Source organism: Anopheles arabiensis, chromosome 3 (assembly GCF_016920715.1).
Source record: "Anopheles arabiensis isolate DONGOLA chromosome 3, AaraD3, whole genome shotgun sequence".
Taxonomy (NCBI): domain Eukaryota; kingdom Metazoa; phylum Arthropoda; class Insecta; order Diptera; family Culicidae; genus Anopheles; species Anopheles arabiensis.
Window position 1 is genome coordinate 74,444,022 of NC_053518.1, and position 21,796 is coordinate 74,465,817.

Consider the following 21,796-nt stretch of genomic DNA (forward strand, 5'->3'; position numbering starts at 1 on the left):
TTCGTCTCATTTACGTAATACAACAATGGCAGATAAATCACTTTTCAAATTGGAAACCATATTGTCATCCATTTGTGTGTAAGCTTTGAAATATGAATCCCGTATCCCACTTTCCCGCTCTCTGTGTTTGTCGGCACTGATAAGCAAATTGCAAAACTGGGAATGAAAATTGATCTTGCCTTCTTCGCTACTTTTCGGCCTTCCCAGGATGGGTGTTCGGTGCAGGGTTTCTATCCGGCTCATCTGTTGATGTAAACTGAGTTTTGTTACGGATTTAAAATTCAGTTTTTAAAGGACATACGGTAAAACTTTACTGGCATGTGTTATTTGACGCAGAAAAGGGGGTTAATGAGTTAAATTTTGAACAGCACAATGATACTATTCCCAAAAGGGCATTGTTTACATTTCATTGTGCGTTCAGTTTGACACTTACTTGATACTGGATTGTACATTCTGAATGGCAAAATAGTTACAATTGCTTGGTTATTGAATTATTTGAATCACATCAACTGTTTACCAATGTTTTGATATTGAATTTTGAACTATTAAAGCAATGAGTCATTCTTTCTGTTGTTAAATTCGAACGATTTATGACCTTAATACAGCGTTTTCCAAGTCACTTTCGAATGTAAACATTGTTAATTCACCGCGTGCAAGATGTTAATTCACATCAATCTAACATTTCATTTCCATTACAATAATTTTAAATTTCTCCAACATGATTTTCAACACGATTCAAGCTGGATTAAGTTTGACAGTTGTTTTATGTGTTGAAAACCGTGTGTTGAAATTGAAATTTCATTTTGAAGCAAATACACCATTTGACAGCTGTTGAAAAACATCTTGGATGCGGTGAATAACAATGGTTACATTCGAAACTGGCTTGAAAACCCCTGTAATGTCAACTGTGCGATCGTATGAAATGTCATAATCAAGAACCATTCTGCTCTGGATCGTTGCTTAAGCAACATCTTAACGTTTCACCTTAAGTCCTCAGCTTTCAGTTCTTCCGTCTTCAGTTCTTCCGTCTTCAGTTCTTTCGCCTTCAGTTCTTCAGTCATCGGTCTTCTGCCTTCTGTCAGTTAATTGTTGTAAAATCAGTAGTCATTACACTGTCAAATTTAAAATAACCTCAAATAAATGTGTTGCGCACTATACAATCACATCTGCTGGGACGTGTTGAAAATCATATGTGTTGCCAGAAACAGAAACTGAAATGTCATCTGTAGGCCTTAAACGTCAAATGATGGATGAATACCTTCGCATTCGTACAACTGTCAAAAGATGTGAACTGTCAACGAAATAAAGGGAATAATTCACGCTTGACTGTTAGAAGTAAAACACGCGAATCTGTGCCTTCGGTCCTTAAGTTTATCTCGTCTTCAACATATTAATGATATACTACTACAACAAAATATTTCAATTCTCCATTACCCAACTCAAACTGTCTCAGAAACCCTGTCAAATCCACTTCCTCCTTTTAACCAGAATTATTCATCCAGCGGGACTCATTGAGAGGGCGACAAAAACATGATGTTGCTACTTTTCGTTCCATTTTCCGTGTTTCCTCCGCCGTCCCTGCCATATCTAATACGCTGCTCGTTCGCTGTTACATAAACACACTCAGCCCTGATTGGGCCCGGGGTTTGAATTATTTTTCCATATCGATTTCCAACAGCCGTCCGTGTACCGTATGTGTGTAACTGTTCCGGTTCAAACGTTTGCAAATAAAGAGTGCTGCTCTGTTCTGCTTGTTTCTGCCTATGACTTACACAATTTTATGATTTGAGTGTCTGTTCCTTCTGATTGAACATTAAAGTTTGGATAAGCTGGAAGTACCAGGATTGTAATAGCACAGTGATTGATTTAGTGTTACAAATACTAGATAGATAGAATAGATGAGAGTGGTCTTAGTCCTTCAAAAATCATGCAATTTAGTGAGTTACTCGAATAATTGATGAATGAATCGTTGTTATTGTTCTATTTAAAAGCAAATCATACACTTCCAACCGTCTCAACAACCTCATAGAGGATCGTGTTTATGGTACAGTTTAAAAACGGTAGTCAACGAAAGAAGTGTTTTTGGGGCGGTGGTTATGATGCTCCAGTTCAAAAAAAGCATTACAATCAATTTCACCCCAAAGGCACGTTCGACGATAAACCCATATCAATTGTGCTTAACAACAATGCCCCGCTCGAGCGCGAACGCGCGGCTGCTCACTGGTCACTCTCTATCTAGACGGAGCTCCTCGGGAAAGAAGTCATACAAACAACGGCAATGAACCTATCTTACCAGGCAGCAGCAGCAGCAGCAACAGTGAAAACTGAAAGCGACAACCAACACACAACAGTCATAAAGCTGCTGAAATGGCTCCGTGTGTGTGTGTGTGTGCATTTAATAATGGACTTTTCTCCGAGCAATAATACAGAAGGCGAAGGCAATGAATGAATGTTGCTGCTTCCAACTCCTAGCGGCTCCAGCACCATCCCCTCCGATCGACCCCGGGTAGTTTGGTGGGTGCGTGGTCATCCATAATCTTCGCTTGGGTTGCGGACAGAGAATATGAGAGGCATGCAACAACAACAAAAAGACGGTGCTTCACATGAAAACGGGGCAGAATGAAAGATTTATGATTCTTTTTTTTCACGCAACGGAAAGATGCTGTTGCATGCTGCGCCCCCCTTGTCTATGACCATCTTCGGGTACGGTCCGCGGAACACGGGCTACCGCGGAAGGCATTAGCATACGAATACGAAAAGAAGCGATGATGACTTCCAGCGCGTCGTTCATTTGTCACCGAATTGTGCGTGTGCGTGTGTCCGTGGCAATTCACTTTTTTGGTATTTCATTGCTATTTCGGCAAATGAAACAAACACACAATCGAGATAAATCAATTTCTCCGAACAGACTCCACTGAAGCGTTAAGCGCTTTACCTTTCTTTTCCAGTGTGAAATTACTGAAAATTACACAATTTTACGGAAAACCAACCGTTAATTGTACGCCTCATTGATGCGAACGTTTATGATTGGAGGCGCTAAAGGTTTCGAAGGTCATTCAATTACTGACCCCCCCCACCCCATCATCCTCCAATCTCAACAAATGAAAGGAAAACGGATGGAAATCTGCTGCAGTGTTGCTTCTTTATTGAAAAAAAGCAAAAGAGAAAGGATGAAAAAACCAACTCAAACCAATCAAAATAGTACTTTTTGATAGGAATTAAATGCTAACGAGCTCCGTTTAAATGGTCAAATAAAATGAAAACGAACGGGTCTGAAAAGAAACCATCACTTTTTGGTGTGATTCACTGTTCGATCGAATAATTTGGAGGCAGCTTATTGTGCCGGATACTAATCACTTGAGCTGATTGCTGCAAAAAAAAAAAACGATCAGCATAATAACCGTCCTCGTGGATTAAGAGCCGAATCATGATGATGATGATGAGATGGTACCAACCAACAAAAAGCACACACAGAGGAGGGGGATGCATTACAAATGCGCAGCTCAATGGTTTTGGAGTACAATTTGCATTTTCCATCGGCAGTAAGTACCAAGTCCACGTTTTGTTTGGAGCAAAAGGCAAAATCTCGAGGCACACGATGGTGTGCAGTTCGCCCCGAAGCATTAGCTAACAAAAGAAGATCTCATTGCATAGCTTCTTCGGTTGGGTTTGGGGGATGGGATGTTGGAAGATAAAGAAAAGTACCATGTACAACAACGCAAATTCTACAACTAGGTTTTGTAGGTGGTCCAATATGTCAGTTAGTTTGGGATTGGGATTTTTCTTCTTTTACATCCAGCTCACCACATTCCTGCACGACGAGTAAGGGTGAAACTAGGGCGGACTAGGGAAAGGGAGTATAAAGTAATGCTGAGTTTTACTGGAAAAAATTGAATGCGCTTCGTTGGCATATGGAGGGGGGGGGGGGGGGAGATACATGGCCGGCCGTAGGAGTATGGTACACTCCAGTACAGCACAGTCCAACCTCAAAACCTCAACATTTACTGAAAAGGATACGGGATTTCTGCGGCCCAGAGTCCTTGCGGTTGTCCGAGTAGGTGTGTGTGTGTGTGTCTGTGTGTGTTGCTCCACTCCAGATCCGTTTGCTCTGGATTCCATTTGCTTTTGCAATGTTGTGATGCAAGGGTACAATAGACGAGGCACAAAAAAAGAACAGGCTAGAATAGAATGGAGACGGAAAGCAAAAACGCTGTCTCCGTTGGTAACCCTTTCCTCAGAGTTTTTTGGGGAGATTTGGAGGATGTTTTTTTTTTTTTTTGTCGGGAATTCATTCTGAAAGCTCTCCAGCAAAAAGAGAAAAACCCTGGAAGCCCATGTTGGACGCTGGATGAAAATATGTGGTCAAATCTCACGCCCATGTGTGTCGTTGGTGCGAAATCTGTCGTGCCCAAGTACAGGCAGATGATGTCCCAAATGGAGCAGAAGTCACGCGAAAACTGCAGCGCTCTAGTAGGCGAAAAACAGTGCGTCAGTAAGAACTCCCCGTCCCGGCGGTTTAGTCGCGAGAAAGGAAAGGGTTTTGTTTTCTATGCCCGACAAAATATTACAAACTAACACCTCAAAACCAGCAACGAGTCGACACGGTCAATGGACGATAGGCACTAGTGTTTTTTGGAACGCCGAAGGTAGCACTTTTAATCCAAAGCTCTTTCTGTGCCCGTTGACGGTGTGTGATAGCAGTGTGCCAGAGTGGGTTTTAATGATCTTTATCAGCACACTGTGGTGGATGGTGTGTGTGTGTGTGTGTCCGTGTGTATGGTGAGGATTATGGAACAGCCTGGAAAATCGGGACCTAACGCGTACAGGCTGGCAACGACTAGCTGGGCGTAGCTTCATCATCACGTTTGTCGACTATTCACATATTCCGTTTGTCGACTATAGAATTCATGCCTCTCTCGCAATGCTTTTTACAGGCGAGCGAATTATGTAAATTTTTCCCACCAAATTCCTGCGAAATTGCGCGTTCCCATCCAGGCAAAAGTAGCAAAGTGATGAATCCCGGCTTCATCAGGTACTAATAGCGAGAGTAGCACACCTACGTCTGTGTTACTAGGAAATCAGTCAAACTAGTTGGGGCAAACTCGCTGCAGAATATGCTTTCAATGTAATTTTGCTACGCGGGTTGCCTACTTTTGCGGGCGCGCACTGGTGAAACACTCGCGCTAATTGAAGTATGCAATCCGCACGACACCTCCTCGCTAGCTTTGTGCTTTATCATTTGCGCATGGAGAGAGGTGGGTTCGGTGGTGTATGTGTGCTTTAGGAAAGGTAGTTTACTTGTGTGTGAGTGTGTGTGTGCTATTTCCCTTCACTTGTTCTATGTGTTTTTTTGCTCTTGATGCTATTAATTTCCTTTCGCTCGCAGCTCAACCGGGCCGGCAAAATTTACGTGCCGAAAAGCCCTTTTATGATACGGTCGAGTACCACTATTCAGAGAAGAGAAGGGAGAGAGGGAAAGAGATAAAGGGGGGGGGGGGGAAAGGACGTCGCAATGCTTTTCCGCGTCGAACCGCAATCGAAGCGATCTAAATTGATGCTGCATACTACGGTGTGCGGCTAACGTCGTTTCGTATGTTTGCGCCCTCTGCTAGCGCATTAGTTTTCCGCTCGATAATTTTCAATTCTCCAAACACATCAGCATACTGCTGCTGTGTTCGGTTTCAGATAAGAAACAGGCAGCTTATAGCGCCTTCAGCGGGGAAGGTGTGGCACCCTCAATGTATCGCTTTGGTGCACACTTGTCGATGGGGCAATATAGGGTTAAAAAGAAAGGGTGACAATTAGGAAAAGGGATACGGTTTGTTCGCAAGGGAGCGTGTGATGTGATGCTCCGATTAGAAACAGTTATTTAGCAAGCGGAGGAGGGAGGTTGTAACCTCTGTCTTTGCTATTTAGTATTTATCCAACTTTGAAGAGCATACTAAAGTGGTGAAATACTTTGTACTTTAATTTTGGTTTCTGTTTCGGATGGAAGCAAACAACAACAGGGAATTCCAATCAGTGAAACAGAAGAATGTATCCCAAAAACGTTTCGACAATTAAAAATAGCACAAAGATTTCCATTCATTGCCTTCCAGAGAAACAACTTTGTCCTGTTCTTGCTTTATTTGCATCATTCACGCGCATCCCGCGCAATGTCCAAATAGTCAAATGAAAAGGAAACAAAAAGCAACTCCGCTGATGTTGTTTTTTGCGTTGTTTTCGTTGCAAAACTGAAGAAAAGAAAAACAACGCTCCCAAACAATGAATATTTCATGGGTTCAGTCAATTATATGCTACTTCAAGGTTCATCCCGCACACACCCGTAGAAAAGGAGCTAATGGTTGTGTTTGGTCTGTCACGGATAGGTAGTGATGGTAGTGTTTTCTTTCCAAAAAGGACATCTTCTCGGACGCAGCAGATATGTGGTGGAAGCAGGCGAGCAGCAGATATTTATACTACAAGACAACAAATCCTTCGCTATTTTGCTGTCCCATCCTCGTACTGTGGATCATCTTGTCGGGTGTGAGGTGGAGAATACGTGGAGAAGCAAAAGAAGACCCAGTCGACTGGCTGGCAGTACCACCATTGTGTTTGGTGGGGGCTACACAGTCTATTGTGTCCGTGATGGGTTGATGGTTTCACGTCCATCAGCGGAAGCCATTTATCAAGCCCGCGGCTAACAACGGCGGTACCGAGCTATTGAGGTATGAGGAGAACTATTGGTTTGTTATTCGCTCATGTCCGCTCGAGAGGGGTAGTATACCATACCAGATCAGATCGACTGCGGGCTTCTTGTGTAGCGAAAGTTTGCAGACACAGCAGTATGTCAGAAAACATCGTGGAGATGTTTGTATCGGTAGTGCCACTACTAGACTGCAATAGTTCTGCCTTTTGTGCTCTGGAATAGAATAGCCTGAGTGTGTGAGGAGTGGTCTGAAGTTAATCAACTTCTGGAAGAATATCTGATACTGTTCTATTAGATCTCGGATTTGGATCACAACTCCTCCACACTTCCACTCCAAAGCAAAGGGACATCATCCTTGTCCAAAACTGTTAAGAAATGACCGTTACACCAACTGTCTTCGATACACACGAACCACGTCCAGTGGCGCTCCAAAACTGTAAAGAATAACTTATGGTGGACATTCCTCATAAGTTCATGATAAATGGGTAGCATAACTGAGACAGAGAAAGCGAGAAACTACAAGGACACGTGAAACGGCAAAACCTGCCGTGGTAGATCTAATGTCCCCACAACCAGCTGGGAAGTAGGCAGACGGGCGTCACAAATAAGGAACAAAACGGAACTCCCCGGGTTCTTGTGGGGAGTTCTTGTGTGACTGCATTACTCTTGATTGTACACCAGAATGTCTCGGAGATGCTTTCCATCCTGAATATAGTTGTGCTCTGTGGCATAAGTACAGCACGGCACGCGGGGGTATTGCAAGATGCCATAATTTATGGCAGATGTCACTCGCAGCACGAGCTCTCTTGCTCGCTTTAGACTGTTATTGTTTTATTGTGGCACTGTTTCGAAACAACATCCCACCGCCCTTTCATATACCGTCTACAATGATGGGTCCTCCCAGCGTGGGGCTTATGTTTCAAAGATCCTGACCAATGACCCAACGCCAACTACTATTCCAGTATTCTTCGGTGCGGGGAATGGGAGTCGGAAGAAAAACTATTCCATTTAATAGTTCCTCTATCTGTCGCTGGCAGTCTTCTCCACCTTTCAGTGGCATGCTTACGTGCGAGGACATGGGGGATTTTAAATTGTCTTTTATTCGCTTCCACCACACCACACACGCGACTCCTCATGCCCTATTTGGCAATGGTGGCGTGCACACGAACGTTGCAACAAGTTGCGCTGCGCTTCTTTGCTGGTTGCCTCTCTCAACACATAGACACCGGACGCCGGTAACACACCGGTTTAGAAGAATAGATTCGCTGTTTGCTGCGCATATCTATATGCAAATGTCGCCGACGCTATATGGCGTGTCTTCCCGTACCTTGGCAGGTGTGGCAGTAACTTCCGTTCCGGCACACGTTCACATTAGGATCAATATTCCGTGCAAATCAGCTTCACCGTCTTCTTGGACACACTTCTTTCATATAGGGGAGGCTCTTCTTAGGTCCCATCATCTCCCCCCGTGAAGGCGGTGAGCAGGCAATGGCCGTATCTGGCCACCCACCCACCCAGTCAAGCGCGCACCTTGACCCGGCGGAAATGAAATTCAGATAAACTTTGCCAACACAATTTCAATGCGCTTTACGACCGTGGGGTGAGACCGATGAGGTTGGGTGGGAATCAAATTTTTCAATAAGGTCAGGTTAGGACCGCTGTCAGGCGGCACTCGTCGACTGTCGGATGTATTGTGCCGGTGTGCGTCGGATCTCGCCCATACAATGTCGTCGGAATCGTTTTGTTGCGAGATTCATTCTAATTTTGTTGCATTACCAAAGTGAAATAACTTCAGGAAAATGAATGTAATTGAATTGTTCTATAGGGTCCATCCATAAATTACGTGGCCGAGGAGGGCGTTCGATTTTCAGACATATTGTTGTTGGAATAGTTTATAGAGGCTTTGGCTCCAACGGAGTTCTTTCGCCATATTTCAGACATATTTAAAATATTGAATCGTTTACCTTGTTTCGAAAAAGCCAAATTTAATGTAAATATGTTATATAAAAAATAATTTAATTTACAATCCAGAGAAAAGCCACCGTAATCTAACAGCCGGGATTGTCGCAATAGAAAGGGAGATGTAAAACAGTCAGCGTTGCATGTTTTTACGCTATGAAAGTAACGTAACGTAAAAGTGGAAAGTAACGTAACGTAACGTAATGTATGGAGAGCCCCATATGGAGATTTTCGTTTTAGTTAAGAATTTTAAGTAAATAGAAACGTTCGGCCGTCACTATTTTTATGTTTCAATTTATGATCTTAGTGTGAGCTTTCAGTGGCAGCGTCCTCTCTCCTTTTCTCTTCATCCCCTCAACCCTGCTCGCCTTGATGGAAGTGTAAAATTCCGCGGACTATAACAAGTAACATCAAGTAACCTTCCCAAACAAAGAAGGAACGCAATAAGATCGAATTTTAATTTTGTTTTCCCCCTATTCCACCAAATGAGGTAAAAGTCAAAGAGCAACTCCTTGCACTGTTGAATCCCTCGGAGCAGCAACCAGTCACGTACCGGTAGCTGCTAGCTGGGTGGTTTTTGCATTGAGGGCTTTTCTTTTACATTTAACTCCGTTCCTCTGGACATCCTGCTTGGCTGGCTGGTGCTGGGTGCGTTATGTTCGTATAACAAAGTTGCTTCTGCCGTTTCTGCTACTGGCTGTGTGTTGAAGTTGGCGCGTTCGTCATCGTTTGAGCACACAGCAAAGAAACCGAACGGTGGAGTAAATATTGCTTCCAGCAGCGCCACTTGCCCTCTCTCTTTCTCTCCCTGTGTCTTTGCTGCAAGCAGGAAAAACTTTTCCACGTAAACAGCTCCTAGCACGCACCGAACTTTATTTTCAATTTCGAACCGCGCAGTATTGGGCGCGTCCACACCATCAGCATCACACCACCAGCAACCGCAACGCGCCGGTCGTCGTCTTATATGTGCGTGAGGGAAAAATCGCTCTTGACCGATGAAATAACCGGTGGAACGGGCTGAACCTCTCCACCACACAGAGTTTTCTTTCGGTTTATTGTTTGCTGTTTGCCACATACACACACACAGACATGCAGCGGAAAAAAGGGAGTCCCAATCTGCCGCAAAAAGCCCGATCGCCGCTGGGAGCAATTGGGGCTCAGCCCGAGGCTGTGGGGGTCGAAACGGTTGATGGTTTCATATTTAAAAAAAAAACCGCGAATATTTCCCTAGCGACCACAGCAACACTGTGGTGGGGAGTGAGAAGGTGTCAACGGTTTGGCGTATATACGCAAACACAAGCGCAGTGGCACGCGCGCGCGGGAAAGGTCAATTTACGACACCGCAGTGTCAACAACAGGAGGGTGGCCGCGCTTCACAGCTTCGGGGGGAGACGGGAGAGCGGCACATAACTGTAGCATAAAGTTCCCGCCGTGTGACGCGGCCGGTGACGGGTTCTTGCAATGTTGCGATGAAGTAACTGAACCCTTTTCACTCTTTTCTGTAGTCAGGGTGGTGCCACGCCTCTTCGGAAACGACCAGACCGGGCGGGGTGCAATATTGGTATGCTTGAACCCCTGTCCCCGCGTGGCCGGTCTACATCGGCGTCTTTCGTGTCGCGCCCATCAGAAAAAAGGGGGTCCATTTTCTTTTATTTGGTTGCGTCTCGTTACGGTTCGCAAATAAAGCAGATAGTTAAATGGTTTGGGCTGCTGCTGCTGCTGCGCGTGCACACCATTATTTGTCTGTGTAGAATTGCTCCATTTGGTGTGGTAAATTTGCTGCCATGAAGAAGACTCTTCCTGGAGAAGAGCTCACCCCAAATGAGGTGCGCGTGTCATTTTATGGTCTTATTTTTGAATAATATATAAGTTAGGCCCTAGAAGGATGATGTTTAGGTTATACGTGACAATTATTGTGGGGGATAGATCGATGGTCCCGTTTTTTTGTGATTGTGATTTCAACTTGATTCTTTTTTTATACCATTAGATCTATTCTATCTACACTGTTAAACGGGGATTGTTTTGTAATAATCATGGACGAAATCTTGCAATTTATTGTGCTACAATTGTGAATAAGTATGTTTTGATGGCATCCAGTGTGTCTATATGGGTTTCAATACTACGCGTATAGTTACCGTTGATTTCTTTGTGACTTCATGTGCCATCATTGTGATTTCATGTGCCATGATTGTGATTTCAACTGATAAGTGTATTTAGAGTGATGGCATTCTTTATACCATCCATTGGGTCTATGTATCTTTGAACTTAACGCGTTGATTTCTTTATGACATCACAAGTTGGCAAAAATCCGGAGTCGACTCCGATTCGACTCCGATAAATTCGGAATCGACTCCGGAAGGTAGGTCCGCGCTGCAATATGCGGAGTCGTTCGGAATCGTCCGGAGTCGTTCGGAATCGTCCGGAGTCGTACGGAGTCGCCCGGAGTCGCCCGGAGTCGGAGTCATTCGGAGTCATCCGGAGTCGTTCGGAGTCGTCCGGAGTCGTCCGGAGTCGTCCGGAGTCGTCCGGAGTCGTCCGGAGTCGTCCGGAGTCGTCCGGAGTCGTTCGGAGTCGTTCGGAGTCGTCGGAGTCGTTCGGAGTCGTCCGGAGTCGTTCGGAGTCGGAGTCGTTCGGAGTCGTTCGGAGTCGTTAGGAGTCGTTCGGAGTCGCCCGGAGTCGGAGTCATTCGGAGTCATCCGGAGTCGTTCGGAGTCGTTCGGAGTCGTCCGGAGTCGTCCGGAGTCGTTCGGAGTCGTCGGAGTCGTTCGCAGTCGTCCGGAGTCGTTCGGAGTCGGAGTCGTTCGGAGTCGTTCGGAGTCGTTCGGAGTCGTTAGGAGTCGTTCGGAGTCGTCGACTCCGGACGACTCCGACTCCGGGCGGATCTAGTGGTTCCATTTTGCCGGAGTTGGAATCGAACTAACAATAGTCGGAGTCGGATCGGAGCCGTGGGTGCGCTTCATACAGCACATCACTATTTGGAACGTTGTGCTTTGTGCTTTGTGACGTTGTGGGAAATGCCTTTTATTTCATGCGACACAATTGCGATTTCAACTGGTAAAGTTTGTTTTCAATGCTTGTATGATGCCAGGTGATGCATTTTTCTGTGCTGTATTTTAGACGGTTTGTTAAAAATTTATCACTTTGTGATACTATGTCAAATTCCTTCCAAATTCATTTGCCATTAGTTGTGATTTCAAGTGATAAAGTTTGTTTTTAATGAATTTATGAATGTATCTGATGCGTCTATATCTTTACATGCTTCGTGTATATTTAACGTTAATTACTTTGGGATAAAACGTGAAAATTGCTTGCAATTTCATGTGCCATAATTGTAAGTTCAAATAAGAAGTTTGTTTCCATATGACATTTGTGATATGAAATTTGAAATTTCAATGAAAAATACTAAACTAGTGTGCCAGCTCCAATAGCTCAAAATTGAGTTCACGTGACACAGCTCTGTTAAAAGCATCCAAAAAGGGGTTTGACCGTATCTCTCGTTTGCTAGAATTTATCGACCTCGACCGAATTCCTTTTTACTTTTAGGCTTCTGTATGTACCATTCATTTTCATCCAGCCATGATCATGCCGGACCCCCCCACCCCCACCCCTGTTCATGGTGTAGTGATTTTTATGGCGATCGTATTTGAAATTTGTTTCCGGGGCGTCTCACTGCCATCGAAACGCAGACCGCAATCAGCTGAAATCCGCGGTGGCCAATGTACAACAGTGTAGCAGTATCGAATTGGATAGAGTTTAAAAAGGCTGGACACTAACTCGACATATCGCGGCGAAGGGAAGCATGCGGGTGTCCTCCATTTGCCGATGAAAGCGAATCTTCTGCATTGTTGTATTAGATTTAGAAGGCCAAACTCGCTCCCGCCAACACGCATAACTCCTGCCCACCCGTTGTGTTTGAAGAGTGGAACGTATTTTTTTAAATGTACATATTAATATGTGTATATTATTCATTAGCCGGAAGTGCAGCAGTAAGCACGTTTTACTCTCGAGCCGCGCACACCACACCAGTCATAAATCATCGCTATATGCCGACCATGCGTTCAATGCACATCGAATCGCTTCTACTACCACAAAAGGCCTCCGTTGCTGCAAATACGTCAAAACAGTTGAAGAGATAAAAATGAGGAACAAAACAAAAAATAAAGAAAATAAAATAAAATCACACCCCCGACGACACCGACTGACAGAATCCGGCCACCAAAAACGAAGCAAAAAAGGGGGAAGCGCTTTTGTCTCCGCAAAGCTCTATAGCGAGAGAGACGCGTGTGTGTGTCAAACAAAACCCACCCACACTCCCTTCTCTCTGTGTGCATTTATTGTGTTCCGTTCGAGCGATTTCGCTGGCTGAATAATTGATTTGTGCGACCGAAAAGTGCGCGGAAATTCGATAAAGCGCATCAAATGTCCAGCCAACCGGAGCGGCGGGCACATCATCATCGCGGGGAGTAGAGGGGGATGCATTTGCAGCAGCGCTTTTGGGTGTGATAAATTATTACTTTTCTCTTCGTCTCTCACAACGGGCTCTAGAACAGAGGGGGACCCAGGGACTCACAGACTGATGAAATTTAGGAAATACAGAAAGTACAGGGTGGTGGTGGTGGCCACGATGGCGGGTAGAGGATGATTGGTGTGTGCTTAAAAACTTCCGAACCTTCATTTCAAATGAAAGTGAATTAAAGTTATAATTGGGGACGTTGGGGATTACCCAATTGTTTTTTTTTTTTTTTTGCTGTTTTAGTGTAGTGTCTTCTGTCGTTGCTGGACAGTTCCGGAGAGCATTAGGACGTTCAATTGAATTCCAGTCGCCTGAGCCTCTCAAACTTCTTAATGGCTACAGACCACTTTCCGACAAGTCAATGCACCCAATCGGGTGGGTGGGAGCCATTGCCCTGCACTTTGTCCATCGATCAATACGTGGCAATACGTGTGTTTTCTTCGGTTCGTTTGAAGACCCTTTTGGCTTCAGTGCCGCTGCGCGTGGTGGCGGTGTGTCACCGTTGCTGCCTGGTTGGAGAAACACACAGTAATTAAAATATGTGGCTGTGCTGGTTGTGGATGTTGGTACAAGAGAAATGAAGGTTTGGACTTGCACACCAAGAAGTGGTCGCTTTGCTGTTGCGAGAAATGCATTACAAAATCAATGTTACGATGGTTCTCCGATGCGTCTCTCCGGTTGGGGACGACGACGACCCGGGGAGTAATGGTAAAGGCACAGTGGAGAGTTTTGTGGTTCCTAGTAGCATAGAATGGTGCTGCGTTGCTGCCATCGCTAATGGCGAGCCTTCTGGAACATGAGATGAAAGAGTAATAAACCACAACATTTCATAACCAAGCAACTATTTAATTATAGCTTGAATTAGTATCTAATTGGACTCGGTGTTCGTGAATGCGACGGGCACGGGTGCATCCGAGTCCCCATGTGCCATGTGTGTGATTGTGTTGGTGGGTGTCCGATTGAAGGATTTAGAACTAGAGGAAGAAGCGAACAAAAGCCGATCGTGTACCATCATCCTCTCTGTTCCGGCTAAATCGTAGTCTGTACTACCCCTTGACGCACGTGAGCCGTGTTGTAGCGCGGATTGAAACTTTTCACTCTCTCTCTCTCTGTCCCCCCTCAGACACACCCCCCTCCCGTAGTTGGTCGTTTGGTGCGGTTCAAATCATTCCAATAGAAGCGAAGGGACTATCCCGGGTGTACGGCAGGGGTACTAGGAGCAAAGGAAGGGCCCCAGAAAGTTCGTAATGAATATCCGTTCTAATTGCTTTTCTTGCCGCTTGTGGAAAATGTGTGAAGAATTTCCCAAGAAATGCGCTCAAGTGCACCTACGGCCCAAGAAGAGGGGGGGAAACCAAAGGAGAGCGGAATTCTGTTCCATTCCATTGCACGTCTACCACCCACAAAAACCGCTCTGTTATCAAAGCCACCCGTTCTTCCCAGTCCCAGTTCCCGCTTTTGAAGTGGTTTGTTTCAGTCTGGGAAGACGGACGGCATTGGTAAAGCCAAACCACCGACGGCTGGGTAGGTTCACCGAACCCCTTTCTGGAGAGGTGGTGTCCTCGTTGCAATGCTAAAAGGGAAATGCTGTATGTGTATGTAAATGCAAAGGATTCTAACACGAATGCAAGTCGGAAGTTTATTATTAACACTATATTTGACAACGTCCATACAGCGAATTCTATGGGCATTCTAATAGGAGTCACCGAGAACTCGGACATTGTGCAATTCCTAAAGTTCCACCCACTGTCAGGAACTTCGTAGTAACATCTGATACAAATTGAGCGAGAAAAAAACCAGTCAAACGTGTGTGTTCGTCTATCATTTCATATACACCCTAATTAGGTTCCTCGCGCGCGCGCGCCTTTGGACCACACACACACACTTCAGGCATGTTGTGTAGCCACTTTAGGGACATGGCGGAATTCGCTTTGCTGCCGTCAATGAACGAGTGGAAATATCCTCTCTTAATTTGAAAGGATACGAACGAATTCAAAACACAAACTTCTCAACTCTCCTTCCTCCACGCAGCCTTCTCCCTCGTTCGATGTTGTTGTTTTTTCTACTCCCGAAGACGTGAGTGTGTTGGTTCTTAAATTAGTCTCAATCAGCAAAGAAAAGACTTCGTGCCACGTGGGGTGTTGTGCTTCATCGGCGTTGGCATTTTGCGTCATGCTTAAAGGACGGCATGCTGCTTCGTGTTACCATGGTGTTGCTACGACCCGGAGTTTTCAAAATGCTGGAGTAGGGGGGTCTGTCTCTGTAGACAAGCATACGTGCGAGTCAAATACGAATGGGGATGTGTGCTAAAGTTCCAAAAACATCTCAAACAAACAGAGATATTCGTCGATTTGGATGCATCACCAGCGCAAAGTCAAAAGGAAACTTCTTGCCAGCGAACACCGAAATGCTTGGAAAACTTCAAGAGAAGAGGAACATTGGAACAATATCATAGCAAAAGGGAGAGGACATACATCCCCGACAGGATGGCGCGAGGCACTCACACACACACGGCTATTTGGGGAAAGATAAGAACGCGTCCCTACTTTCAATTCTTCCCTCGGGTTTCGGTATGTTATAGGACGTTTTCTTAGGGAAGCTATGCCGCAGCAGCGGGTATACATGCACTTTTGCTTTATCATCTTGCCCTGTTGTGATGCAATGAACAGAGCGAAAGAGGGAGAAAACAGGGCCCAAAAAAGAAGCCACCTCAGCTGGTATGAGTCAGCATGAACTTTGTGACAGAAGGAATGCCTACTATGTGATATGGGAAAATGTATCAAACGGTCGGCCCTTCACAGCCCATGTGGATAAAGTAACGAGACACCCCCGGAACAACGGGACACAATCGCACTTGACACTGTGACAGGAGGGGGGGTTTTGTCGCCTGCTTTCTTCAACTCCCTCATCGTACCTACACGGTCGTCTGGGCCAGGTTTCCTATCCAAATCCGGTACCGAAGCTGTCGGAAGGGCGTTGAATTTACACGACTGGCTAAAGTGTGGCTGCACTCCCGACGGCTGACTGGTGCTCATCCAGGGTCTCCCGTGTACCACCTGCGAGCCCGGCAAGGACGACTCAGTGTCGTGTACTGTGCATTCTACCGTGTCTGCGTGTGTAGTACGTGATGCTCTGAGCGATGCCATGATGGGATACCATGCAGGTTTTCTGTGCATCCAGTGACGATGGATAGCATGTAATTAGCGCTAAATGAAAGCAGGGATAATGAGTGCAAGCATGCACTGCTGCACGCGGGAGAGGCTCCCGAGGAGCAGAGGAGGGTCCTCATGGGCAAATATTTGTGTGGCGTTGCTTTTTTTTTTAGCATGTCTGTACCACCGTCCCAGTGACGTGTTTTCCGACCGAAGCCAAACGCGGAAATGACGGGGGCTGATCCGCATCCCGATGGGATGCGAAACATGCAATACGTGCTGAATTTGAAGGGTAAAAAGGCGGTAGCGACACCAAATTGACGCGATAGGTATGGGTGTTCGACTCTCCTTCTCGTTCTTTGGCCAAAATGAAATATGAAGCTTATGAGTCCTGGTTCCGTTAAGGGTTGGAATATGTATGTCTGTTCGGCCTTCAATACATGAGGGGAACATGAGTTTTATGGATGTAATTAAAAATTGTTCGCTGGAGCAAGAGTGCAATTGATGTACTGTTTGGGTTCGCAGTTTAATGGGGCACAATTTTGCACGTCTGCAGATGAGTAACTCTGATTCAGATTGATGTATCTGAATTAACTTCCAAAGCAAATACATGAAAATGGCGTTCAAATTTTGATATTCATGACCCTATAGAGATTCACGTCACCTGAGAGAATCATACATCTTTAAAGAATCTTGTGAATCTGGTGTGAATATTTGGAGAGTCGTATGAATTCTTGCAGATGAATCACTTTAAGGATAGAGATGTGTAACTCCAGATCAATGTATCAGCTTAATCAAAGTTCTGAATTTTGAATTCATGAGTGGTCCATCTAATCCATGCATAAATCTTTAGATATTCATGTTTCTTTAGTGACAGATATTCATGAAGTTTTAGATTCGTAAGAATTCTTGAAGATAATTCAATGAATTTCAAACTAGAAGTGAGTTATTCTGATTCAGATTCTTCAATCCTAATGAATCTTCAATGTGAATCAATGAAACTGGATCTTTAGAGATACATGCGTTTTAGAGACTCTTGACGCTTTAGAGACTTACGACTCTTTTGAGACTCATAGAGAGATTCATGAATCTTCGTATGAATTCTTGAAGATTCATGAATCTTTGATGAATCACAAACCTATGGAGATTCGATTCGGGACTCAAATCACGGCAAAATTGAAGAATCGAATCGGAACTCTAATAACGCATCACTAAAGACTCAAATGAACGAATCAACAAAAGATTAATGAAGCACACAACACCAGTTCCGACATCATTGTGGGATTTTCTTGTCTCGGCGTTATTTCCTTTCGTATCTGCGAAGTTTGCGCCCTGCGAAATGGCAAAACAGCCAGTTTTATCGTGTTAAAGTATGGATGGAAAGATAAGATAAAGATCCAACGGATCTATTTCAAACAATGGGGCGCGGTTTCGTAGAACTGCGTTCGATAAAATAAACATTGTGAAACAAAAGCTCGAAGGTGTAACATCAAAATTAAAATCCGCTTCTCTTTTTTTCTTCTTTCAATCTGTAGATCCTTGGTGAACCAGTAGTGAACGCGTGCAAGTGGTGGTAGGCCCCCCCAAACATTAAACTGGCCTGCTGGGGTTGTTGACCGTAACAGGCAAAACAGCGAAAGAGAGCAAAGGAACCACATCAATGCATAGTGAGGATGATCTAATTGCTCGAGCACACAACCACCATCAGCAGCAGCAAACGACACAGCAGATCACGACCATCACGAAGGTCGTGCGGGAGGTGAAGCAGTTGGGACCGGATGCTGGACAACCGTTCGACTATGTAGCAATGCCTCTAGACATGGGAACCGACGGTCAACCGATCGACTACGTGTCGATGCCGATGGGTATGTACACGACCCGGACGCAGTACTTGAACTTCAACCACATGGACCAGCCGGAGCAGATGGTGGGTGGGGCCGGCGGTGGTCCACCTGTCCAGCAGTCGGCGCACCTGCCGCCGGGCGCCAAGGTGATGGGCGGCGGCGGACCGGGTATGCCCGGTGCGATGGGAGGCGGCGGCGGTGGGCAAGGACACTATCAGGACTACGAGCATTACGCGCAGTACACGGACGCCGGGTACGATCTCGGCCAGGCGGCACACCATCCCGGCCACGCGCAGTCCTATCTCGGCGAGTATCAGATGAACGATCGCTCCAACACGCCGCACACGTCGAGCGAGAACAGCGAATCGTCCATCCCGATGCCGATGGGGGTGGCGCAGATGAGCGGCGGCAACCCGTCGGCCGCCGCGTTGATGGCGGGCCCGGGCGGCTACCTGCAGGGGCAGTACGACGAGATGGGCGAGTACGTGATTGCGCCCGGGCAGGGTGGCCCGGTCGATCGGCTCTACCCGGACAACCCGTCCGCCATGGTGTACGGGTACGTGTCGACCCCGCCGTACGGCACGATCAGCTCGCACATGGACCCGAACGGGGGCGTGGAGCCGACGTACGCCACCAAGCAGCAGCTGGCGTACGAAGCGGCCACCGCCCAGCAGCGAGCCGGAGGGGGCGTTGGCGGCGGCGGCGTAGTAGGAAACGTAGCGCCGGACGGGTCGTGCTACTACGACGGCGAGGACGATCTGCACCAGCAGCTGTCGAACCTGCAGATACATAATCACGTGTTTTTACAGCACATCATCACGTCGCCGGGCGGCAACAATCGGCCGGGCGTGAGCGGGGCCGGCGGGCCCTCGAATGGGGCCGGCGGCGGGGGCGGCGGCATGCCGGACGGTAGCGGCGGCGGGATGGATCTGGACGAGCAGCGGCAGATGAAGTGGCGCGACCCGAACCTGACCGAGGTAATCGGCTTCCTGAGCCACCCGAACAACGCGATCAAGGCGAACGCGGCCGCCTACCTGCAGCACCTGTGCTACATGGACGACCCGAACAAGCAGCGGACGCGCACGCTCGGCGGCATCCCGCCGCTGGTGAAGCTGCTCGGGCACGAGAACACGGACGTGTTTCGGAATGCGTGCGGCGCCCTGCGCAACCTGTCTTACGGGCGGCAGAACGACGAGAACAAACGTGCAATTAACGCGGCGGGCGGCATCCAGGCGCTGATCCACCTGCTGCGCCGGACGGCCGAGTCCGACATCAAGGAGCTGGTGACGGGCATCATCTGGAACATGTCGTCCTGCGAGGACCTGAAGCGGTTCATCATCGACGACGCGGTGCTGGTGATCGTGTCGTACATCATCATCCCGCACTCGGGCTGGGACCCGACCAACCCGGGCGAAACCTGCTGGAGCACAGTGTTCCGCAACGCGTCCGGCATCCTGCGCAACGTCAGCTCGGCGGGCGAGTACGCGCGGAAGAAGCTGCGCGAGTGCGAGGGGCTGGTCGATTCGCTGCTGTACGTGATCCGGATAGCGATCGAGAAATCGAACATCGGCAACAAGATCGTGGAGAACTGCGTGTGCATACTGCGCAACCTGTCGTACCGCTGCCAGGAGGTGGAGGACCCGAACTACGACAAGAACCCGATCCCGCACCACGGCTCTGATGGGGGCATGAGCGGTGGCAGCGGTTCGCACGGCGGTGGCTCGATCGTGGTGAGTGCGGCCGCTGCGTCGTCCAAGGGCGAAAATCTGGGCTGCTTCGGGGCGAGCAAAAAGAAGAAGGAACAGCAGGCAGCGGCAGCGGCCGCGCAGCAGCAGGCGGCCGCCGACAAGGACCACTCCAACGCGAACGGCGACCCGTCGAGGATGGCGTACAAAAACACTGCTCACTATAAAGGTATGGTCTGCTTGGAAAGCGTAATTACGGCCAGTGTTGTCAAATGTCAATGTCATACAAAAATATGACTAAAACAAAATCGATGTCAGTGTCACGTACTCAATTGTGATAATCATACTCAAAACGATTGGTGTGATCAATACATGCTTCGTGACAGTTTTTGCGACCAACGCTTGGTCAGTCACTATGTCTTGACTTTTTTTTGACTGTGATCAGTTCTGCAAAATGTCACTGACATAATCATGACAAATTCCGGCTGAAACAAAATAATGTCAGCGACACGAGCTCTCTGTGATGATCAGCGGTGAGACTCAAACAGTTGTTGCGACCATCACATGCTTGGTGACATTGTGTCCAACCAACTCTTGGTCAGTCACATGGTCGCGACAGAGCCAGAAAGCATGCTCATTTTGTTGCACACGCCAGGCATATTCCAAGAATGTCGTGATTATCACCGACTGAAAATGTCGTGACCAAGTGAGTGATCAAGAATTGGATGCTAAACAAAATGTCATCAAGCATGTGATTGGTGCGCCAACTGTTTGAGTCTCACCTCTGATCATCTCAGTTGTGTACGTGAGCTGATTTGAGGTTCGTTTCAGTCATGAGTGTTGATGATTGAAACAGTTGCATTTGGCAGCACTGTTCACAGCCTTAAAAAATCCTGATTATGTTTGTGACAACATTAAGCTAAGTTTGTCAGTCAGAGTATCGTGTTGAACTCAAGCATTCACATGTCGCGTTCGGCATGTCATGACACACTTTCATTGATTATCAGCAATGAGCATCACCACGGAAATGTTCATTGTTTTCAGTGATGATTATCACGTGATTCTCATTACATTTTGCAATTTACGACGCATTGCTAATATTACGCTTTTTTCCTTTTTTTTGGCTTTGCAGGAGCGGAACAGCTGTGGCAACCGGACGTTGTACATTCTTATCTTGCCTTACTGCAGAGCTGTTCGAACCCGGAGACGCTCGAGGCGGCGGCCGGTGCGCTGCAGAATCTGGCCGCCTGCTACTGGCAGCCGAGCATAGAGATCCGGGCGACCGTGCGCAAGGAGAAGGGTTTGCCGATCCTGGTCGAGCTGCTGCGCATGGAGGTGGACCGGGTGGTGTGCGCGGTAGCGACGGCCCTGCGCAATCTAGCTATCGACCAAAGAAACAAGGAGCTGATCGGAAAGTACGCGATGCGCGACCTGGTGCAGAAGCTACCGTCGGGCAATCCGCAGTGCGACCAGGGCACCTCGGACGACACGATAGCGGCGGTGCTGGCCACGCTGAACGAGGTGATCAAGAAGAATGCCGAGTTCGCGCGGTCGCTGCTGGATGCGGGCGGCGTCGAGCGGCTGATGAACATGTCGCGGCAAAAGTCCAAGTACACGCCGCGCGTGCTCAAGTTCGCCAGCCAGCTGCTGTTTACCATGTGGCAGCATCAGGATTTGCGCGACGTGTACAAGAAGCACGGCTGGAAGGAGCAGGACTTTGTGACGAAGACGATCGCGTCGCGCAACCTGAACAGCAGCAATGGCGGGGCGGGCGGCAGCTACAGCGACAACTCGCCCAACTCGCCGAACAACACGCTCAACCGTCCGATGGCGTCGCAGAGCGGCACGCGGTACGAGGACCGCACGATGAAGCGGCAGCAGGCGTCCTCGTCGGCGAACAACGGTGGCCAGGCCATGTCGTTACCACCGGGCGACGGTACCATCAAGATGGGTAG

General features: G+C 47.3%; 1 protein-coding gene across 3 annotated transcripts in view; it reads left to right on the forward strand.

The window, feature by feature from the left end:
* Positions 1-21,796, forward strand: part of LOC120899806 (catenin delta-2) — a 43,298-nt gene that overhangs the window by 15,550 nt on the left and 5,952 nt on the right. For 2 of the 3 annotated variants that reach the window (XM_040306031.1, XM_040306033.1), the window contains exons 2-3: positions 17,848-20,070; positions 20,974-21,792. In XM_040306031.1, the coding sequence (XP_040161965.1) occupies positions 17,973-20,070; positions 20,974-21,792 (2,917 nt within the window). In that variant the 5' untranslated portion in view covers positions 17,848-17,972. Of the gene's footprint in view, positions 1-5,297; positions 5,315-17,847; positions 20,071-20,973; positions 21,793-21,796 lie in introns of those variants that run through there. The other variant, XM_040306032.1, reaches the window with a different exon arrangement.